This window comes from Canis lupus, chromosome 27 (assembly GCF_011100685.1).
Source record: "Canis lupus familiaris isolate Mischka breed German Shepherd chromosome 27, alternate assembly UU_Cfam_GSD_1.0, whole genome shotgun sequence".
Taxonomy (NCBI): Eukaryota; Metazoa; Chordata; class Mammalia; order Carnivora; family Canidae; genus Canis; species Canis lupus.
In genome coordinates this window covers 26,310,842-26,330,696 of record NC_049248.1, presented here as the reverse complement: position 1 = coordinate 26,330,696, position 19,855 = coordinate 26,310,842, and the positions used below count along the sequence as shown (strand labels likewise).

General features: G+C 37.7%; 1 protein-coding gene across 8 annotated transcripts in view; it reads right to left on the bottom strand.

Moving 5' to 3' along the window:
* Positions 1–19,855, bottom strand: part of SMCO2 (single-pass membrane protein with coiled-coil domains 2) — a 44,267-nt gene that overhangs the window by 22,540 nt on the left and 1,872 nt on the right. For 4 of the 8 annotated variants that reach the window (XM_038577129.1, XM_038577133.1, XM_038577127.1 and 1 more), the window contains exons 2-7: positions 17,962–18,096; positions 15,293–15,410; positions 9,579–9,718; positions 8,033–8,182; positions 4,969–5,059; positions 1,702–1,758 (exon numbers count right to left, since the gene is read on the bottom strand). In XM_038577129.1, the coding sequence (XP_038433057.1) occupies positions 1,702–1,758; positions 4,969–5,059; positions 8,033–8,182; positions 9,579–9,718; positions 15,293–15,410; positions 17,962–18,086 (681 nt within the window). In that variant the 5' untranslated portion in view covers positions 18,087–18,096. The remainder of the gene's footprint in view (positions 1–1,701; positions 1,759–4,968; positions 5,060–8,032; positions 8,183–9,578; positions 9,719–15,292; positions 15,411–17,961; positions 18,097–19,855) is intronic. The other 4 variants (XM_038577132.1, XM_038577131.1, XM_038577128.1 and 1 more) reach the window with 4 other exon arrangements.

Sequence of the window (19,855 nt, the reverse complement as noted above, 5' to 3'; positions counted from 1 at the left end):
ATTTATTCACAGAGACACAGAGAGAGAGAAAGAGGCAGAAACACAGGCAGAGGGAGAAGCTGGCTCCACGCAGGGAATCCCACGTGGGACTCCATCCCAGGTCTCCAGGATCACTCCCCGGGCTGCAGGCAGCGCTAAACCGCTGCGCCACCGGGGCTGCCCTCTATTCATTATTCTTTCGTTGTGCCTTAAAAAACTTCCAAGACACTAGGGGCACCTGGGTGGCTCAGTTGATTAAGTGTCTGACTCTTGATTTTGGCTCAGGTCATGAACTCAAGGTCATAAAATTAAGCCCTGCGTTGGGCTCTATGCTGGGCATGGGCAGCCTGCTTAAGAGTCTCTGTCTCCTTCTCCTCCTTCCTCTGCACACCTCCGCAGCCCCCCAACGTGTGCATGTTCTCTCTCATTCTCTCTCTAAAAAAACCCCAAAACCAAAAACTTCCAAGACACTAGTTGGAGAAACAGTATGTTTCAGAGAAAAAAAGAAAACTATATTTCTTTTATATATTTTAAAATTTATAGTATATGAATAAAAGTTCTCATTATGTTAGTTTGAATATTTGGACTCTATAGTTTAGCAAAAGAGCTGTCAACAAAAAATGTTTGGTTCCTGTTTTCTTCCCATCTCCTGCAGGTCATCAGGTAGAGATAACAGATGGTTTTGATTAGCTTATATCAATAAGTTCAAGAGACAGGCTGAAAGCAAACCATCTAAGACATGATTGCCAATTATATATATGTCAGGAGTAAATAACTTTAAGTTTTTTCATTAATCTGTAATTGACTTGTAGGATACTTTGAAAGACAGCTATAGCAGGAAGAACAGTGTTCTGGGATTCAAGAAAGAAAGGTGCTAGAGGTGCCATTTCTAGAAATATTTTTTTAAATTTATTTATGATAGTCACACAGAGAGAGAGAGGCAGAGACATAGGCAGAGGGAGAAGCAGACTCCATGCACCGGGAGCCCGACTTGGGACTCGATCCCGGGTCTCCAGGATTGCGCCCTGGGCCAAAGGCGGGCGCCAAACCGCTGCGCTACCCAGGGATCCCTCTAGAAATATTTCTTAAACAAGAACTTGAAAAAGCAAGCAAAGATACGGATTTCTGAGGCATAGTTTGTAATGGGAAAGATTTATTATAAAGCCCCAACTATCCAATGAAATGGATTTAATCCAAAAATCAAATCCTGCATTATATAAACAATGAAAAGGTAAAATGACATTTAGTGGCATAAAAAGTTGCTGAAGAAATATGCTAAGTGAAAACAGCAAGTTGCAACGTGTAAATACACGTATAGGAAAATTTAAAAGAATATAGATATACTAAATATTTATTGTGTTGATCTTTGAGGGAGTAGCATTATTTTTCATTTTTATATGAAATAGCTCTGTTTTAATCATTAAAATAAGCATGCATTGCTTTTGTTAGAAGAAAAAATACACATACTTTTATTTTTTAATTGGGAGAGCAAGAACAAGACTGGTCTTTTCATCTAGAGATTTGGGCAAATCATGTCATGTTCTTGAGTTATGCTTTTCGCCTCTGAAAATGAAGGTATAGGCTATAAGACAGTTCCCTTCTGGTTTTAAAATTCTGAGTCTAATCATCCAATTTTGGATTCCATTCACTAAAATTCTCCAGATCTGAGATTCCCTTGAAGAACCAATATTCTTCCTTATTATAACACCATTGTGTCATTACCTGAACACATTTGTTATCCATTTCTTCTAATTGCTTTTTAACTTCCATAATCTTCTCCTTTAAAATAAAAGGGCATAAATCAAAGTTATAATTAATTGAAACAAAATGGAGATTTTTTTTTAAGATTTTATCTATTTATGCATGAGAGACACAGAGAGAAAGAGAGGCAGAGACACAGGCAGAGGGAGAAGCAGGCTCCATGCTGGGAGCCCTGTGTGGGACTCGATTCCAGGTCTCCAGGATCACGCCCTGGGCTGAGGGCAGCACTAAACTGCTGAGCCACCTGGGCTGCCTGGAGAAGATTTTTAGAAGAAAGCTCATTCATAATCAAAAAGTCTGAGATTCAATAACAACTGTTTTTTTGATACTGCTCTTTTTTTCTTTTTTAAAGATTTATTTATTTATTCATGAGAGAAACACAGAGAGAGAGAGAGAGAGAGAGAGAGAGAGAGAGGCAGAGACACAGGCAGAGGGAGAAGCAGACTCCACGCCGGGAGCCCGATGTAGGACTCGACCCCGGGTCTCCAGGATCAGGCCCTGGGCTGAAGGCGACGCTAAACGGCTGAGCCACCCGGGCTGCCCTGATACTGCTCTTGATGCTGATCTCCAAAATCAACATTAAGTTGAATCAACACGATGGAATTAGCCACATCCTACACCCTTGAGCTAGGCACTGTGCTGGTTGGATACATGTTACGAGCATTTACCCCCAAACAATTTCCAGAGAATGTATAGTTACACCCCTCTTTTACTAAATCCATCAATCACCAACTTCTATATTGTGTGACTTAATTACTTAGAAGGGAGCTGTGACCTTATAATCACATTTTACTTGATACCCTGGTTTATTTATATAGTAAGTATCTTTGCACAGTTTTTATCTAAGATAATTGTATTAAAGATAATGGGAGTCAGTCACAGAATGAGTCTAGATGTTGATATGGAGATCTCAGAAAGCTTCATGGATTTGGGGGTTAAATATGACAACACTCAAAGGCCACCTCAAAGTCCTTTCCTAATCTTACCTTTTAAATTTGTTTCTGCTGTGTGCGTGTTTTTAAAGTGATTTTACCAATTTTTTCCCTCCTCTCCCTTTCACGTCATTCTGAGTCACTCCAATTCTTCATGAGATATAAATAAGCCAATACATGTGGTATTACTTCAACTTTATTGACTTATTTCTCCTTTAATTTTCCCACACTTTGGTTGTTGTTTCCATATCTAACAATCTTCACTTTCCTTTCACTGGAGTAAACCTATAGCCGTTGCTATTGACTTTGCTTCTGTAATGCTTATATTTAAAATTTTAAATTCATTATATTGCTGCCTTTGCTTTTATGTAGCCTTTCCCATCACTCTTTAGACTTATTGAGGATGGACCTTGTGTCCAGTTTTAGAATCACGTGTATTGAGCTATGATTTATATACTGTAAACCTCACTGTTTAAAAGTGTATGGTTTTCGACATAATCATTAGCACAAGATACAGAATATTTCCATCTATACCAAATTTCCTGTGTTCCTTTGTCAGTCCTCCCTCCCTTTGTGCATACAACTCTAGCAACTACTAACCTCTTTTCTGTTCCTATAGTTTTGCCATTTTCAGAATGTTATGTAAGCTTCTGGATCCGGCTCGCTTCATTCAGCATAATGCATTTGAGACTCATTCATGTTGTTGAATGAGTAAGAAGTCCATTCCTTCTTATTGCTGAGTAGTATTCTATCATATAACATGTACCATACTTTATCCACATACCAGTTGGTGGATATATGGGATTGTTTATAGTTTTATTTTTATTTTATTTTATTTATTTATTTTTTATGTTTATAGTTTAAGTCATGCTATTTTTCAAAGTGCATACAAAGCTGTGCATCCCCAGGACAGAGAGAATCTCCATATGTAGTTGTCATGCCTTCCCTTTTCATATTATCCTAAGCCTCTGTTGGTTTCTTTTTTATTTTTTTATTTATTATTTTTAAAAGATTTTATTTATTTATTCAGAGAGAGAGAGAGGCAGAGACACAAGCAGAGGGAGAAGCAGGCTCCATGCAGGGAGCCCGACTGGGACTCTATCCTGGGTCTCCAGGATCACGCCCTGGACTGAAGGCGGTGCTAAACCGCTGAGCCACCCGGGCTGCCCATGGTTTCTTTTTTAAATCTCACTTTCATTTATCTTTGTGCTCTTTTATCTTTCTCCCCATTCTTATGATACCCATCCCTCACTAACCCTACCTCCTACTGAAATCCACATCCCTGTGACACTACTGACTTTTAGAGGAAATTTTGCAGGGCAGGATATTTTTTGGCTTTTGCCCTCTTTTCTTTTCTCATAATTTGCACTTTCCAAAGCCCAAGGATAGTGAAAAAACTCTTGACTTTTCAACTAGCTCAAAATGAGGTTGCTGCTTCAAAATTTTGTACTAAAGCATGGTTAAAAGTATTTCCCCCCCCATGTTAAATCTGTGCTGATCTGTAGCTGGCTTTTAATATGTGAAGGGTCCAAATAAACATTACCTTCCTACAATAAAAGAGACATTTCTTCTTTATTTCCTCCAAAAGTCACTTAAGCTTTCTGGCTTGAACTAAAGCAGAGGAGGTAGCAAGACACAGGATTTTCCTTTCTTAGAGATTTTTTTTTTCCAAAGGCATGAAGTTTAAAAATACTATCAGCCAGAGCTCTAAAGTTGAATTCTTATCCAAAGTTGGTCACTACCTTTCTAACACCTTGAGACTCTTTAAAAAAAGGGAAAGTAAACCTTTCGCAGAAAAGAGTGTCTCAGAAGCGCAAGGCAAGAAAACAACAGAAAAACTGGAGCTCATGAAAATCAACATAAGAACTCTTCAAGAAGGCATCAAAGATGAAGACAAATATATCTCTTACATTTTAAGGATGTTATTCACAAACATTTAATTCTGGATGTCTTCTCTGAATTGTTAGGTGCCAGGATACAAATATTAGGAAGAGAAGTCTTTTCTTAAGATACCCATCATTGTCTTAAGATGGCATAAAGATATAAGCCTATTGAACTGAGTTTGTAGGTAGAATTAAAAAGTCTCTTTGTGTCATCAGGGAATAGAAGAAGTGGATCCCACATGAAAGGTGCTCAGAACTGACCACCAGGGAGCACCACCAGAGAGCACCTCTCCTTGGGACAAAAGATAGGTTTTAATTCTTATTATGACCTGGTAAATGATAATAGAAGGGGTGGGAATGGTGGCAAACTCTTCACAACCTCCCAGCTTATCTTTTCCAAGCCTCCAGCTTACCTCAATGTTTGCCCCCTGATCAGCGTCAAGGTCCTGGTGTGACCCCAGCTTTTCAATTTGGCCCTCCAAGGACATCACCTCAGTTAGTAAGCTGCAAACAGACAAAGAGATTGATTAAGTCCTATAGATTAAGAAAAATCACCCAATAGGTTTTTTTTTTTTTCATCTTTCAAGAATGAAATCCTATTCTTACATAGAGGACTCTTGAGTAGTGGGGTGTTGGAATGGGATGTCACAAAAGCAATGCAAGAAAAACACTAATCTATATAATAGTAAAGAAATGTAAGGCCTAATTGGATATAGAAGCAGAAAATTTAAAAGATTAAAATGGAAGCTTAGCTAAATTTCTAGGAAAAAACCCTACAGAAAATATTTGGAACTTAGAACTAGGTAAAGATTTCTTAGACTTGACACCAATAATACTACCTATAAGAGGGAACATTGATAAACTGGACCTCATAGAAACTTTAAAGCTTTAGTTTGGCCAAAAACTCTGTTAAATGGATTTGCTTGTCAATATCTGGTAAAGGTCTTATGTCTAGAATATATGAAAGCTTTTCAAGCCTCAACATTAAAAAAATAAACTATCCAATTGAGAAATAGGCAAAATACATGCACAGACATTTCACTAAGGAGAAACAGACATGGCAAATATGTGAAATGATGCTCAGCACCATTAGCTATTAGAGAAATTCAAATTAAGACTGCAAAGATATATTGCTACAAATTTATCGGAATGGCTAAGATGCAAAATAGCGATAATGTCAACTGCTAATGAGGATGTGGAAAAATTGGGTCACTCAGACATTGGTGGTGGGAATGTAAAAATGGACAGCCACTCCAGAAAATAGCTTGGTGCTTCCTGTCAAAACTAAAAACAGACTTACCACGTGAACCAGCCATTTCATTCTTGGGCAATTATCCCAAGAAGATATCCCAAGAAGAGAAATGAAGATTTATTTTCACACAGGAAGTTGTACATGAATGTCCAAAGTGGCTTTATTCATAATAGCTGGAAACTAGGAATAACACACTTATCCTTTGATGGGTGAATGGTTAACCAAACTCTCTCTGTATATATATCCATACCATGGAATACTACTCAGCAACAAAAAGATAGGAACTATTGATAGACAAGCAACAGCTCGGATGAACCTCAGGAAAATTATGCTGAATGAAAAAATAAATCTCAATGGGATGCATAATGCATCACTTGATAACATTTATGGAATAACTTGGTTATAGACATGTGGAAATGATTTGTCATTGCTGGTGATTAGGGGAGGGCCAGAGGGAATAGGTGTGGCTAAAAAGGGGTAAAACAGAGGAGTCTTGTGCAAGGGTAGATTGAGCATCTTGATGTGGTGGTGGTTTTCTAAGACTACTCATATAATAAATTGCACAGGACTGTATGCATATTTACATACAAAAATGAGAATACATATAACTGGAAAATCTGAATAAGCTCTGTTTAAAATACCAAGGTCAATTTCTTGGTTTTGATGGTATGCTAGAGTTGGACAAAATGTTACCATTTGGAAAAAAAAATGTTACCATTTGGAAAGGCTGAGGGAAGATGAAATGGGCAAATTCCTTGAAAGATACAATCTACCATGATATATACCCAAGAGTTCAGTAGCCTGAATGGCCCTATATGTCATTAAAGAAATTCAATTTGTAGTTGAAAATTTTACTGTAATGAAATACTCAGGCAATATGGCTTCACTGGTGAATTAAACATTTAAAGAAGAAATTATGCCAGTTCTACACAATTTTATCCAGAAAATAGAACAAATGGGGAAATATCCCATTTTTTTCTATCAGGCAAGTTTTTTGGTACTAATACATTACAAGAAAGAAAAAGGCCAATATCTCTCATTAACATATCCAAAAATTCCACTTTAGTAAACAGAATCCAACAATATATAAAAAGACCAAGCTGAGTTTATTCTGGGAATTCAAGGCTGGTTCAGCATTCAAAAATCAGTCATTATAATCTCCCATATTAGGAAATTATAAACAAACAAATAAACAACATGATCATTCATAGATGCAGCAAAAGCTATTGAAAAAATTTAGTATCATTCCTGATTTAAAAAAATATCTCAGTAAACTAATAATAGAAAACACTTTCTCAATCTCAAAAAACAAACAACCCACCCCCCAAACCAGCAAAACACTTCACATTACACTTAATGTTTTTTCTATAGGATTGAGAACAAGGTAAGTATGTCCAGTGTCTGCTGTCATTCCTCCAATTCAACATCATACTAAAAGTTCTAGTTAATATGATAAGGTAGTAAAAAAGAAGTAAAAGATAGATTGAAAAGGAAGATATAAACCTCCCTCTATTTGCAGATGACATGATTATCTATGTGGAAAATCCCAAATAACTTACAAAACTACTGGAACTAATAAATGAAGTTAGCAAGGTCACAAGACCAATATACAAAAACCAACTGCATTTCTATAGCCTAGCAATTAATAATTAGAGATTAGAAAAATTTAAGTATGATGGCACCAAAAGCATTAAAAACTTAGGCATAAATCTAACAAAATGTGATACGTCTGTACTCTGAACATAAACAACACAAATAGAAGGAATCCCTTTGACTCAAAGCCTGTTCTTTTTATACCAGTGACTACATACATAACAGTTACTCTTTTCTGTTTCATCTTAAAATTTCTTACTTAGATTCAAATATGCATTAACAAGCATTCTTTTAAATACTTTTTTCATGTCATGCTGGTTGGATCCCTTTGGACAATACTGAGTAAAGCTCAAGAGTTATTGGGGACTTGAAGTCCTTCCTTTGATGACTATTAACATAGCTACAAAAAAAGATCCTATAAGCAAAGTCCTTTCCTTGAGAAAAGAGAGAGCCAAAATGCAGATAACTTTGATATACACTTTGAGATTTTGTGACATTGACTTCTAAATCCAAGACTTGGTACTTCTTATTCTGAAGACTTTTCCTGAAAGATTTTACCACCTTAAACCAAGAGTTTCTGAGGTTACGAAAATTTTCAGAATTTTTTGACCAAACCCAGCACCCTAAATTACCTCTTCACTGTGTTCTCTGTTAGGTTTATTTTTTGTACAATATTATTAATTTTCTCTATCCAGTCTGTGTGATCAGCTCTAAGTTCTTTCACTTGTAGTCCCATCCGTGTATTCCAGTGGTTTAGCTGGAAGAACATGTTCTCCTGACTCCTGCAGAAATATTATTATGATCAGCTTTAAGGTAGGAAATGGGAAACATCTTCAAATGGCCCCAAACCTTCTTCCTTTGACAGGTTGGTATGCTTATTCATTTCCTGCCACTAAAATGTGCCAGGTAGGCAGTTAGGCCTCAAAAAAAAAAAAGTTTTGAGCATTTATTTAATATCCATTTAAAAAAATAATATCCATTTTAGCAGATCTTCATAAGGCTGGAGATAATAAAATGTATCTTACATTTAATTTTAAAAATGATGTATTTTTAATTTCCCTGCATGGATTGAATGTTGAGAATTACACTATCTTAATGAATGTTGGGACAGTGATTCCATCTTTTTAGGAGTAGAGAGGTATGAAATATGGAAAGAGTCTACAAGGGCTTAATAATACCTTTTTATTGATAATTTTTTCATATCTAGAAAATTATCTGTGAATGACGATATATGCATTAATTTCAGGCTCCAAAGAAGGGCTGGGAAAAAGAAACCCATGGCTCTGCCTACATCTCTAGAAATATCCTTACTCCACATTTTTAAAAAGATTTTATTTATTCATGAAAGACAGAGAGAGGCAAAGACATAGGCAGAGGGAGAAGCAGGATTCCTGCGGGGAGCCCCATGTAGGACTTGATCCAAGGACCCTGGGATCACAATCTGAGCTGAAGGCAGATGCTCAACACCACTGAGCCATCCAGGTGTCTCATTACTCTATATTCTTACTGGAATGTGTATGTAGTTACTTGTGCACGTGAGTGTTTAAAGGTTTAAGACATACATGGATTTTAAATCTTCCAGGCTTTCCTTAAGTTCTCTGCTAAATTTCATTTTCTCCATAAAATACTGTTGTTGTTTTTTTTAATTGAAGTTTGAGGGGATCCCTGGGTGGCTCAGCAGTTTAGTGCCTGCCTTCAGCCCAGGGCGAGATTCTGGAGTCCCAGGATCAAGTCCCACATCGGACTCCCTGCATGGAGCCTGCTTCTCCCTCTGCCTGTGTCTCTGTCTCTGTCTCTCTCTGTGTGTCTCTCATGAATAAATAAATAAAATCTTAAAAAAAATAAATTGAAGTTTGATTTACAGTGTTAAATTAGTTTCAACTGTACAATGTAATGATTCAACAGTTCTATACATTACTCAGTGATCATTGCAGTAAGTGTACCCTATATCCATTTTATCTATTTTACTTATCCCTCTATACTCACCTCTCTTCTGGCGACTACGTTTGTTCTCTGTACTCTTAAGAGACTGTTTTTTGTTTGTTCATTTGTTTTGTTTCTTAAATTTTACATATAAGTGTAATCCTATGGTATTTTTCTTTCTCTGACTGACTTATTTCATGTAGTATTATACCTACAAAATATTAAGTAATTCGTTTTGCATATGTCAAGGCTTACACTTCAGGGATGTTCCCCTCTGAAAACTGCAAAGATGTGGATACGTGAGGATCCTCATGTTGAACCTGATTTGTTTCTTGCTCATTCTGTTCATTCTGTTCATCATCCTGACGATGCTCAGCCTCCAGCTCCAATGTATTCTAAGGAAGATTATCAAAGAAGTAAAGCAGAAAATAAAGGGTTATCACAAGAGGAGATGGTCTCTTTAGCCTACTCATCCCCCTTTCTCTGGAGGGCAAACATAGAACCCTCTCTGAGGTAGGAGCCTTCTAATGCATTTATAAAATAAGTAGACATGCCCTCCTGCTCCATTGACAGAGGAAGGCTGGGGCAGAGACACCTAGAACATTAGTGTTCTCATGCAGAGCTCTTTTCAGTGCTGGTGAGTAACAGAATTCCACTTGACCATGGAAACTAGCACTCCACTCAAGATGACTGGTTTCCAAAAAAGTCAATGTCAAGGAAAAGTAAACGGGGATGGAACTATTTTATATTGAGTCTAAAGAGATATAACAACTAAATGCATTGCATGGACCTTGTTTGGATCTGATTTTAAAAGCATGGGCAAAAAAAATAAAAAATAAAATAAAATAAATAAAAGCATGGGCATTTGCCAGGTTTTGGCACCAAAAAACAAAACAAAAACCTTAAAAAAATAAAAGTATGGGCATTTGAGGAAGAATTGAAAAAATTAGAATGTTCAGAGAATTGAGGATATTAGATTATATCATAGAATTATTGCTAATTTTCCTGATGTGATGTTGGAATCTTGGTTATGTAGAAGAAAGTCTTTATTTTTAGAAATGCTGTCTGAAAATAAACAGGAATAAAGTCTCATGCTTTCTTTGACCTACTTTTAAATGGTTCAAAAAATTCCATCTATCTACACATGTAAAGAGAAAGCAAATGTGACAAACAGTAACAATTTTAAAATCTAAGTGTGAGAATATATTGATCTTCATATAATTCATTTAAATTTTCTTTTTATTTAAATTTTTTCATAATAAGGAGTCATAAAGGGGAAAAGCCTACTTTATCAGTTTGACCCACGAAATTTCTTTCTTTCTTTTCTTTCTTTCTTTCTTTCTTTCTTTCTTTCTTTCTTTCTTTCTTTCTTTCTTTCTTTCTTTCTTTCTTTCTTTCTTCTTTCTTCTTTGCCTTGTTCTAGAAAAATATCCAAAGCATTTTCTGATATTTCACTTCTATGCATGCACACAGCTGACAATAGTTTATCTTTGAACATTTCTTTAGTAACTACATTGTGAAACATTTAGCTGTCCTTTGAAGAAGTTTGGTCTGAAATTTATGTGTTTCAGCAGAACTATTTTTAAACTGGAAGGAGAAAAAGTTGGAGTGCAGATCAGTCTGTTATTGAAATGCCTGGATAAATTACTGACCATGTCAACAGTAATAACTAACATTCACACAACTCTTGGCAAAATTCTTTCATGTGCCTTCTTTCCTGTAATTCCCATGATAGACCTGAAGTGGATAAAGTCAGGTGTTGAAATCCCCGAGGTCATTCATATTAATAATTAGCCCAAGGTTCTACGGTGTAGTGGGTTGAATGGTCCCTCCAAAAAAGATACGGCCATGTCTGAATGCTAAGACCCTGAGAATGTGACTTATTTGGAAAAGAGTCTTTGTGGATGTAAAGAGTTAAGGGTCTTAAGATGAGGCTATCTTGAATTACCTGGGTCCTAAATCCATGAGAAGTGTCCTAATGAGAGGCAGAAAACACCTCCACGGAAGGGGAGGTCATGTGAAGACAGAGGCAGCCACGTGCCAAGAAATACCTGGAGCCACTAAAAGCTGGATGAGACAAGGAAGGATGCTTTCATAGAGTTTTCAGAGGGAGCATGGCCCCACTGATTTCAGACCTCTGCCTCTAGGATTATGAGAGAATACATATTGGGTTGTTTTAAGCCACCAGGTTTGTGGCAATTTGTTACAGCAACCTTGGGAAACCAGTACATTTGGCCAGGAAGTATGTAGACTAGAGCTTGAAGTAGGTTTTCTGATTCTAAGACTGTGACTGTTTTCATCTTATCTAGTCCTTGGATCCACATTAAGAACCAGTCTCTACCACTGTCACTTCCACAATCCAGTGGCACCTTACTATTGAGGTAAGGATTATTATCATACTTACAGATGAAGAAATGATGGCTAAATTTTCAAGTACTAGATAACTCCATTATATCTTAGCTACTTCTTTGTGAATAATAAGCATTCACAATGTCAATTTTGTCCCACCTAATCTTTTACCAAGGTATTCAAAGGCATCGGGAATATTGTGATATAAAGCAAAAACGCCTCATCAGGTATGGAGGACCTGAGTTCTAAGCCTTGTTCTACTCCTGTGTACATTGAGCCACCTAACCACTCTAAAGCTCAGTTTCCTGTTCTGTAAGAAGGAAATGGGACCAGATCATCTCCAGAGTTCTATGTCCAAAAAACCTACAATGACATTTCTCATTTTCATTAATCAGTTTACTATAATGATTAGTACACCACAAAAGAGTCAAAAGTCAGGAAGTAGAAATCAAATATTTTTTAAAAGCTGCAGGATTGAACAAATACAGAGGTGTGTGTGTGTGTGTGTGTGTATTTTAATAACAAACTAAAAGTGTTCCTGCATGAAATACAAAGCCTGAGGGTATTACTTTCCATTTTTGTGTAGCTCTTTGAAAAGCTCATATGTCTCTGTCTTGAGTGTTCCATAGGCACCTTAAACTCAGCAAGCAAAGAACTGAACTCATCATATTTCCCCTCCACCTTGTCCAGGTTCTCATCTTTACATATGTTTCCCCTATTCATCCAGATGCTTCTGCAGGAACCCTGAAAGGAGTCCTTATGTTTTCATGAGAGAGATTCTTTTCCCACTTTATCACTCATGTCACATCTACTTGATGTCCAAGCCCAATAACACTTATCTTTTAAACCTGTATCCTTTTCTCTCCATCTTCATGGCTGCCAGTCTGTGTCTTGCTCTGTGGTCCTCATCACTTCTGCCTCCTTTTGGCATCCTGGCTCCCAGCCTGCATCCTGTTCGATCTCCATCTCCTTAGTGATCTTGCTGCTCACTTCTTCATCACCCCTTTTCTTTTACCTTTCCTCTCTCAGAACACAAGTTCCCTTTGGTCCTTTTGTCTTTGTAGGTACTGTCCCTTTCTGAAATGCTTTTCTTCCATCCAGTTTATTCTTCAAAATTCGGTTTTCCTATTCCTGGTTGTCTGCCTGTATAGCATCAGCCATGTACTTTGTAGCACACCTGCTACATCTAGCATGGATTTATCATGAATAGCCATTTTCTTGTCTGATTTCCTACTAGTGTGTGAGCTCACTGAGGGGAAACGATTTTAAATAAATAGAGAAAGAGATACCCTCCACACTTTGCAGTGCCTAGAACATGGTGGATGCTCAAAATGGGGTTTAGAATAAATAGATTTCCTATACTCACTGCAGCACTATTTACAATAGCTAAGACATGGAAGCAACTTAAGCATACATCAATAGATGAATGAATGGATAAAGAAGATGTGGTATATATACACAACGGAATATTTTTCAACCATAACAAAGACTGAGATCTTGCCAATTGTGACAAAATGGATGGATCGAGAGGGTATTAGGCTAGGTGAGATCAGTCACACAGAGAAGGCAAATACCATATGATTTCACTTATATGTGGAATATAAAAAACAAAGCAAATGAGTAAACAAAACAAAACAGAAACAGATTTATAAATACAGAGAAAAAACTAGTGGTTGCCAAAGAGAGGAATGAAGTAGGGGAGGGGGATTGGGAGGTACAAACTTCCAGTTATGAAAGCAAAATAAATAAAAAGTCTACATAAGTAAGCAAATACCTAATACATAAGTAAGCAAATGCTTGGGAGAGATGCAGACAAAAGCAGGAAATAGGAAAGTGTGCTCACTCATCTGGCATCCAAAATCAACACTATACATAGTAGTGCCAGAAATTGGAAAATGTGAAACCAGAGCAAAATATTCATTTCTAAATATTTGGGGGGCTTTGATAGTTAGATATGGCAATTTTGACAGCCTGGCTAAAGTCTATTTTGTTAATTAAGCCAACTGATTTTTAAAATTTCTGTTAACTCTTGTCTTTTTTCTGAACCTTTAAATCTTATGGTTTCATTAAAAAAAAGCAAATGTAAGATTATGCAAATTAAAGACCTTTGGTTTACTTTCAGAGAATAAGAAATCTGTCTCTTTCCCAAGAAGGCATATACTTGTCCTTTTACTGGCAAAGAGCCTAGTTTATTAGTCCCCATGTTAATTAAGTAGCTGTATGTGATTTATTTTTATATGATTGTAGAATTTGCCATATAAATAAATTGATATAAAGAAATATAGCCAAAATCCTTTTGGTAAACCTTATACCCTGTCTTGAAGTTTGTAAGAAATAGTCTTTTTGCCTTATACCCTGAGAATGTGGACTATTTGGTAAACTCTTAGAGTGAATAATTTTGTTCTCTAATTAGACTTATTCTGATCTGAACTGAGTCAACAACTGATGTTCCCTGCCTGGCAGGATTCAGCAGGTCACATTATGCTGTGCGTGCAGGGAAGGTGTCCTGGCAAACTGGGTCTAATGGTAGCAGCCTTTGCCTGGAGTCCAGGGACAAGCCTCCCCCCAATCTCAATCAGATGATACTATTTATAGAGTAATACCTTCAATTCCTGTGTTCCCTAAGATCATAGCACCTCATACCTCAATTGCCCTATTTCCTTTTCTCACCTTCAGCCTTCCTAAAACCCCCATCCTAAGTCTCCCCTTCTAAATCAATTCCTATTATTCTTTTTTTCCATAAAATGTGTCTGTCTATCTCTCCTTTTGCTTTTTGTCTGTATCACTATATCTATTCTCCACATCTCTAACTCCATCCTCTCATGCCTTCTACCCCTTTCTATTTCTTTTTTTGTTTACTTCCTGAAGAGTCCTTGAAGGTAAGGTCCAGCTTAGAATATTCTTTCATGGCCTTTCTTTGTATGGATTTACAGAATTAGCCATTTCTGAATCCAAAATATACACTCAAAGGAGAAGTAGAGAAAGAGATCAATCCTGAGCTTCCTTTGGGGGCTGCATCAGCTTGGAGATGGACATTCCCACTCTATCCTTCCTTTGTGTTCTTCTGACTGGTTGAAACCAAGGGTCAGTAGCCTGGGGAATCTATTTGCTCATCACTAACAACTGAGTCTGTCTTAGCATGCCTCTGCTCTGATACAAATGGTGGCGAAAACAAAAACCCTTTCCAGGACAATCTCAGGCATTTGTTGAAATTTCCTCCATTCTATGTCAGCCAGATGAGTGAATGTCAAAGATGGAGAGATGTTCAGACTAAATGGAGTAACTAAATCACTCCCATGCTTCCTATTGGAAGACAATCTGTGAGCAGGGGGCGATTTGACATATGGCAATTTGCTCTAAGGTGAAAAATGTCACAGTTTTTTCACAAATCCCAAGGACCCAAGTAACATATAATGCACAAGTTTTTGCGTGGGAAGGTCAGCAAGTCCCTCATAGGATAACAGAAGCCCTCAGGTGAGATACTACCTCCCTCCTGGTTTCAAGCCCTGAACACCCTGCACCCATTATAAGGAAGTCCTTAGATATTTCCTTACAATGTCCAGATAGATAGGAGATGTGAGTTTCCCCTCTTCACCCACTGCAACAAGTCTCCCTCTTACCCATTTTGTAGTCTCTGTCTCACGAAGGAAGTCAGTTTGAGGCTTTTTGGAGAAAATGCTGTCTCCATCATCTGATCTATCCAAGATGTGGTCCATTTTGGTAAATTCCCTTAGTAAACTGCAAGCCACACAATCAAGACGGGTGCTGTTATCAGGTCTTAGGTATACAGTTTAAATCTGCCCTAAACATTTCTAGAGGGAGGACACTGGAATCTTTTCCGGCCCCCAGGAGCACCTGCTGCCTCTGTACTGATTTGACTCTGTGTGAATAGTACACTGCACAAAACAGGAATAGAGAGGCTGGGTAAGGATTTGCTGACTGAATCAATAAGTGATTTAGCAGTGAGATTTCAAATTCCCAAAGCCATTGCAGCTGTGTAGCTGTCTGTGCACAAATGCGTATATAAAATAAACAGTAATAAATAAATACCCTTTTTAAAAAGTAGAGTAAAAAAGTGTCATGTGGTTCAAAGACTACGCAGAATGGAGTAAGTTTGCGATATTATCCTAATCTCAAGCCCCTGGATATCCTTCCCACATTACTAGTTTCTTCTTTCTTCTTCCACAGAGATTCTATGCCCAACTCAGTAGCCATGTTAATGTAAATATATGTCTTTTTAAATATACATGAGAGGATATTATACACACAGGTTTTTAAAAACCTCTTAGAGTCCATTTCCTATTAGCACATATAGAGCTGCTTCATTTTATTTTATTTTATTTTACTTTTCAAAGATTTATTTATTTATTTATTTTAGAGAGAGAGAGAGAGAGAGAGATACCACAAGCAAGGAGAGGGGGAGGGAGAGAGATCCTCCAGCAGACTCCCCATTGAGCATGAAACCGGGATGTGGGGCTAGATCTCTCAGTCCTGGGATCGTGACCTGAGCTGAAATCAAGAGTCGGACGCTTAACTAACTGAGCCACCCAGGTGCCCCTTCCTCATTTTAAAAATGGTTATATGGTATTCTTTTGTGGGCCCATACACTAATTTGCAAATGAGTTCTTTATTAATGCATATATGGATGATTTCTAGTTAATTGCTACTACAAACAATGCTGTAATGAATATCCTTACACATCTAGGTGTCAACGTACATGTGTACAAGTATATCTATTAAATAACCCTAAAAATAGAATTACTGAGTCGATAGATATATATTTTTTAAATTTTGGTAGATGTTACCAAGTTATGCCATAAAGAGCTTAAATCCATTTTATACTTCTAGCAAAAATGATGAGTGTGCCTGTTTTCCAGTCCTTTCCTACAATCATGTATTACTAAAGTTTTTGATCTCTGCCAATCCCATATGCTTCAACTGGTATCTCATTTTAGTTTTAAACTTTTTTATTCATGAGGCTAAGCATCTTTGCCTATGTGTATAAAACTCATTGATATTTCCTTTTCTATGGTAAGTGTGTCGATAACCTTTGCCCATTTCCTATTGGACTACTGTTATTTTCTGGAGTGCATATGTGTGTGTATATGCACATACACACCATGCTCATATGCTCATACACTCACATATACTTCTGAGTGAATCATAATGAATTTTTGTTGGAGGTCTATGGCAGTAATTTCCAGTCTCTGGGTTTTGAACCTTGAGGTGGGGGACACTTTCACATATCTTGCATAGAAAGAGGTTTTGGAATTTCTAAACATTTCTGTGGATTGCTTGATTAACTGAACACTGCTCAAAGTTTCCAAATGTATATATGACTGTTATTAATAAATTGTAAATGCATTTAAAAACATCTTTGCTGTTGTAATATCTTTTTTGAGGAGGATCCTGGAAAGTCTTTTACTTAATACATTTATTCCTATTTAAAAAGGTTGCTGGGGGGGATCCCTGGGTGGCTCAGAGGTTCCGCGCCTGCCTTTGGCCGAGGGCATGATCCTGGAGTCCCGGAATCGAGTCCCGCATCGGGCTCCCGGCATGGAGCCTGCTTCTCCCTCTGCCTCTCTCTCTCTCTCTCATGAATAAATAAATAAAATCTTAAAAAAAAAAAAAAAGGGAGCCCAGAAATCCAGAAATTAAAAAAAAAAAAAAAGGTTGTTTGGCAGCCCTGGTGGCTCAGCGGTTTAGTGCTGCCTCCGGCCCAAGGTGTGATCCTGGAGACCCAGGATTGAGTCCCACATCCGGCTTCTTGCATGGAGCCTGCTTCTCTCTCTGTCTGTGTCTCTACCTCTCTCTCTCTCTGTGTCTCTCATGAATAAATAAATAAAATATCTAAAAAAATAATAAAATAAAATAAAAAGGTTGTTAACCGTTGGTTTATATTAGAACGTATTTTTATCATGTATAAACAAATGCATATATATATATATATACATGAACATTTTGTGCTTTGTTTACTCTAGAAAGTATTGTAAATGGTTTGTGTATTTTGCAGGCGAAGGTAATAAAGGCACAAAACAATCAAAGTATTTTTGCAAATTGAAATTAGAGCCTTGACCGTTTCTATTTAATTGATATCCACCTGGTTCACAACTCTAGGCCCCTTTAGTGTCTCAATAAGTATTCATGAGGTCAAAATTAGAAAGATTGTAGAGAAGACTGTCAACCCCATCCCTGAACTTGGAAATCTCATTATTTCCATCCTACTGTCCTGAGGAAGTCTCCGGACAGGACCACAGAAACTGTGCCTGAGAGGCCAGGCTTCACTTACTTCTGCATTGCACCTTCAGCCATGTCCATATTTTGGAGAAAGCCATTGTTTTTCTCAGTCAACTGTTCTTTCCCAGCTGTCTTCATCTGCAGAGATATCTCATCACTTAGCTTTGGAAGAGCCATTTCTTCAGCACTGCAGGGACAATGATGGTGACAAGAGGGTTTTCACAGTGGGATTGGCAACTACATTCCCCACCCTGAAACACTGGTGTATATTTCAGGGATCTTGGCCTTAACACTTCTCTGTCCCAAACTGGACATCAGTTGTAAGGGACCCAAAGTAAGCTCTAAGGTTTCTCTGTTCAAATATATATGCAGGAAAGTCTTTGTATGTGGCTGTTCCTTAGGACTTCTCTGGTTAACATGAGGGTTGTTGGAGGATGCAAATGTGTATTTTGAGTCCTTGAATGGACTATTAGAGAGCAATATAAAAGAGCCAGGCAAGGAAAATGGAAAACTTCATTTTTATAATCTCCTTCTAATTGTATGTATATATGTACACTGTAAAAAATAGAAAAAGAGGAAGAAGGAAATAAAAATCATTGGTACCCTACAGATAACCAGAGATACCGTGGAGGTATTCAGACAAAACCACTGTTAATACTGTTGTATTTATTCCCATTTCTTTTTTTTTAAGATTTTATTTATTGATTCATGAGAGACATAGAGAGAGGCTGAGACACAGACAGAGGGAGAAGCAGGCTCCCTGCAGGGAGCCTGATGTGGGGCCTAATCACTGGACCCGGGATCCAGGATCATGCTCTGAGCTGGAAAGGCAGATGCTCAACCAGTGAGCCACCCAGGCATCCCTATTTATTTCCATTTCTGAACTTGAGATTCATCTTATTCTTTTCCTATTGTTGACAATTAGGTTATTTCTAATATTTTACTAATGTAAATAATGTATTAATGAATATCTTTGCTTAGTAATTTTCAGTGAGTCTATATTATTTTATTTACTTAGGATACTTCTTTAGAAGTAAAACTACTGAGTCAAATGTATATGTTCTTGGGTTTTTTTTAGAGATAGAGAGAGAGCAGGGTAGGGGAGAGGGAGAAGGAGAGAGAGAATCCCAAGCAGAGTCTACACTCAGAGCAGATCCCCACTCAGGGCTTGATCTCAGGACCCTGAGATCATGACTTGAACCAAAACCAAGAGTCAGTCACTTAGCTGCCTTCAGCTCAGGCCCGCCAAAGCGCATATGCTTTTTCAATTTTGATTTTATTTATTTATTTATTTATTTATTGAGCAGGGAGAGGGGAAGAGAGAGAGAGGGAGAGAGAGAATCTCCAGCAGACTCCTCACTGACATGGAGCTCAATCCTATGACCCTGAGATCATGACCTGAGCTGAAGTCAAGCATCAGATGCCCAACTGACTGAGCCACCCAGGTGTCCCTGTATATACATTTTTAAGGACTTAGAAAAATATCCCCAGATTACTTTCCTAAAGATTCAACCACTATACACCACCAGAAGCTGTATATGAGAAGGGGAACTTTCATTCCTGCCAGACAGGCAAGTGTTAGTGGGTGGCGGTGGAGTGAATTGTTAGAATGCTGACGTGGTGAGAAACATAAAGGTGAAAGGAAAGAAAGGGAGTAGAGGGGTGTGAGACAGGTTCTAGAAAGCTCATATGAAAAGCTGTAAGAAAGGATCCATATGAAATATAACTCCTAGTTATTGGCTGGAATCACAAGGATTTTACCCACCACCAAGGAGGAAAAAACCTCCGCTATAGGGTGGCCTGGCCTCCAGGAGCCTGAAAGAATCACTGAGGGCCTGAGGGGACTGGAGACAGAAGGGAAGGGGTAGCAGGGATTTCCCTAGAAGGGTGAATTATGGCTGAAATGAGGAATGGGAGGAAGAGAGAGACTTTGGGAACCTGAGATT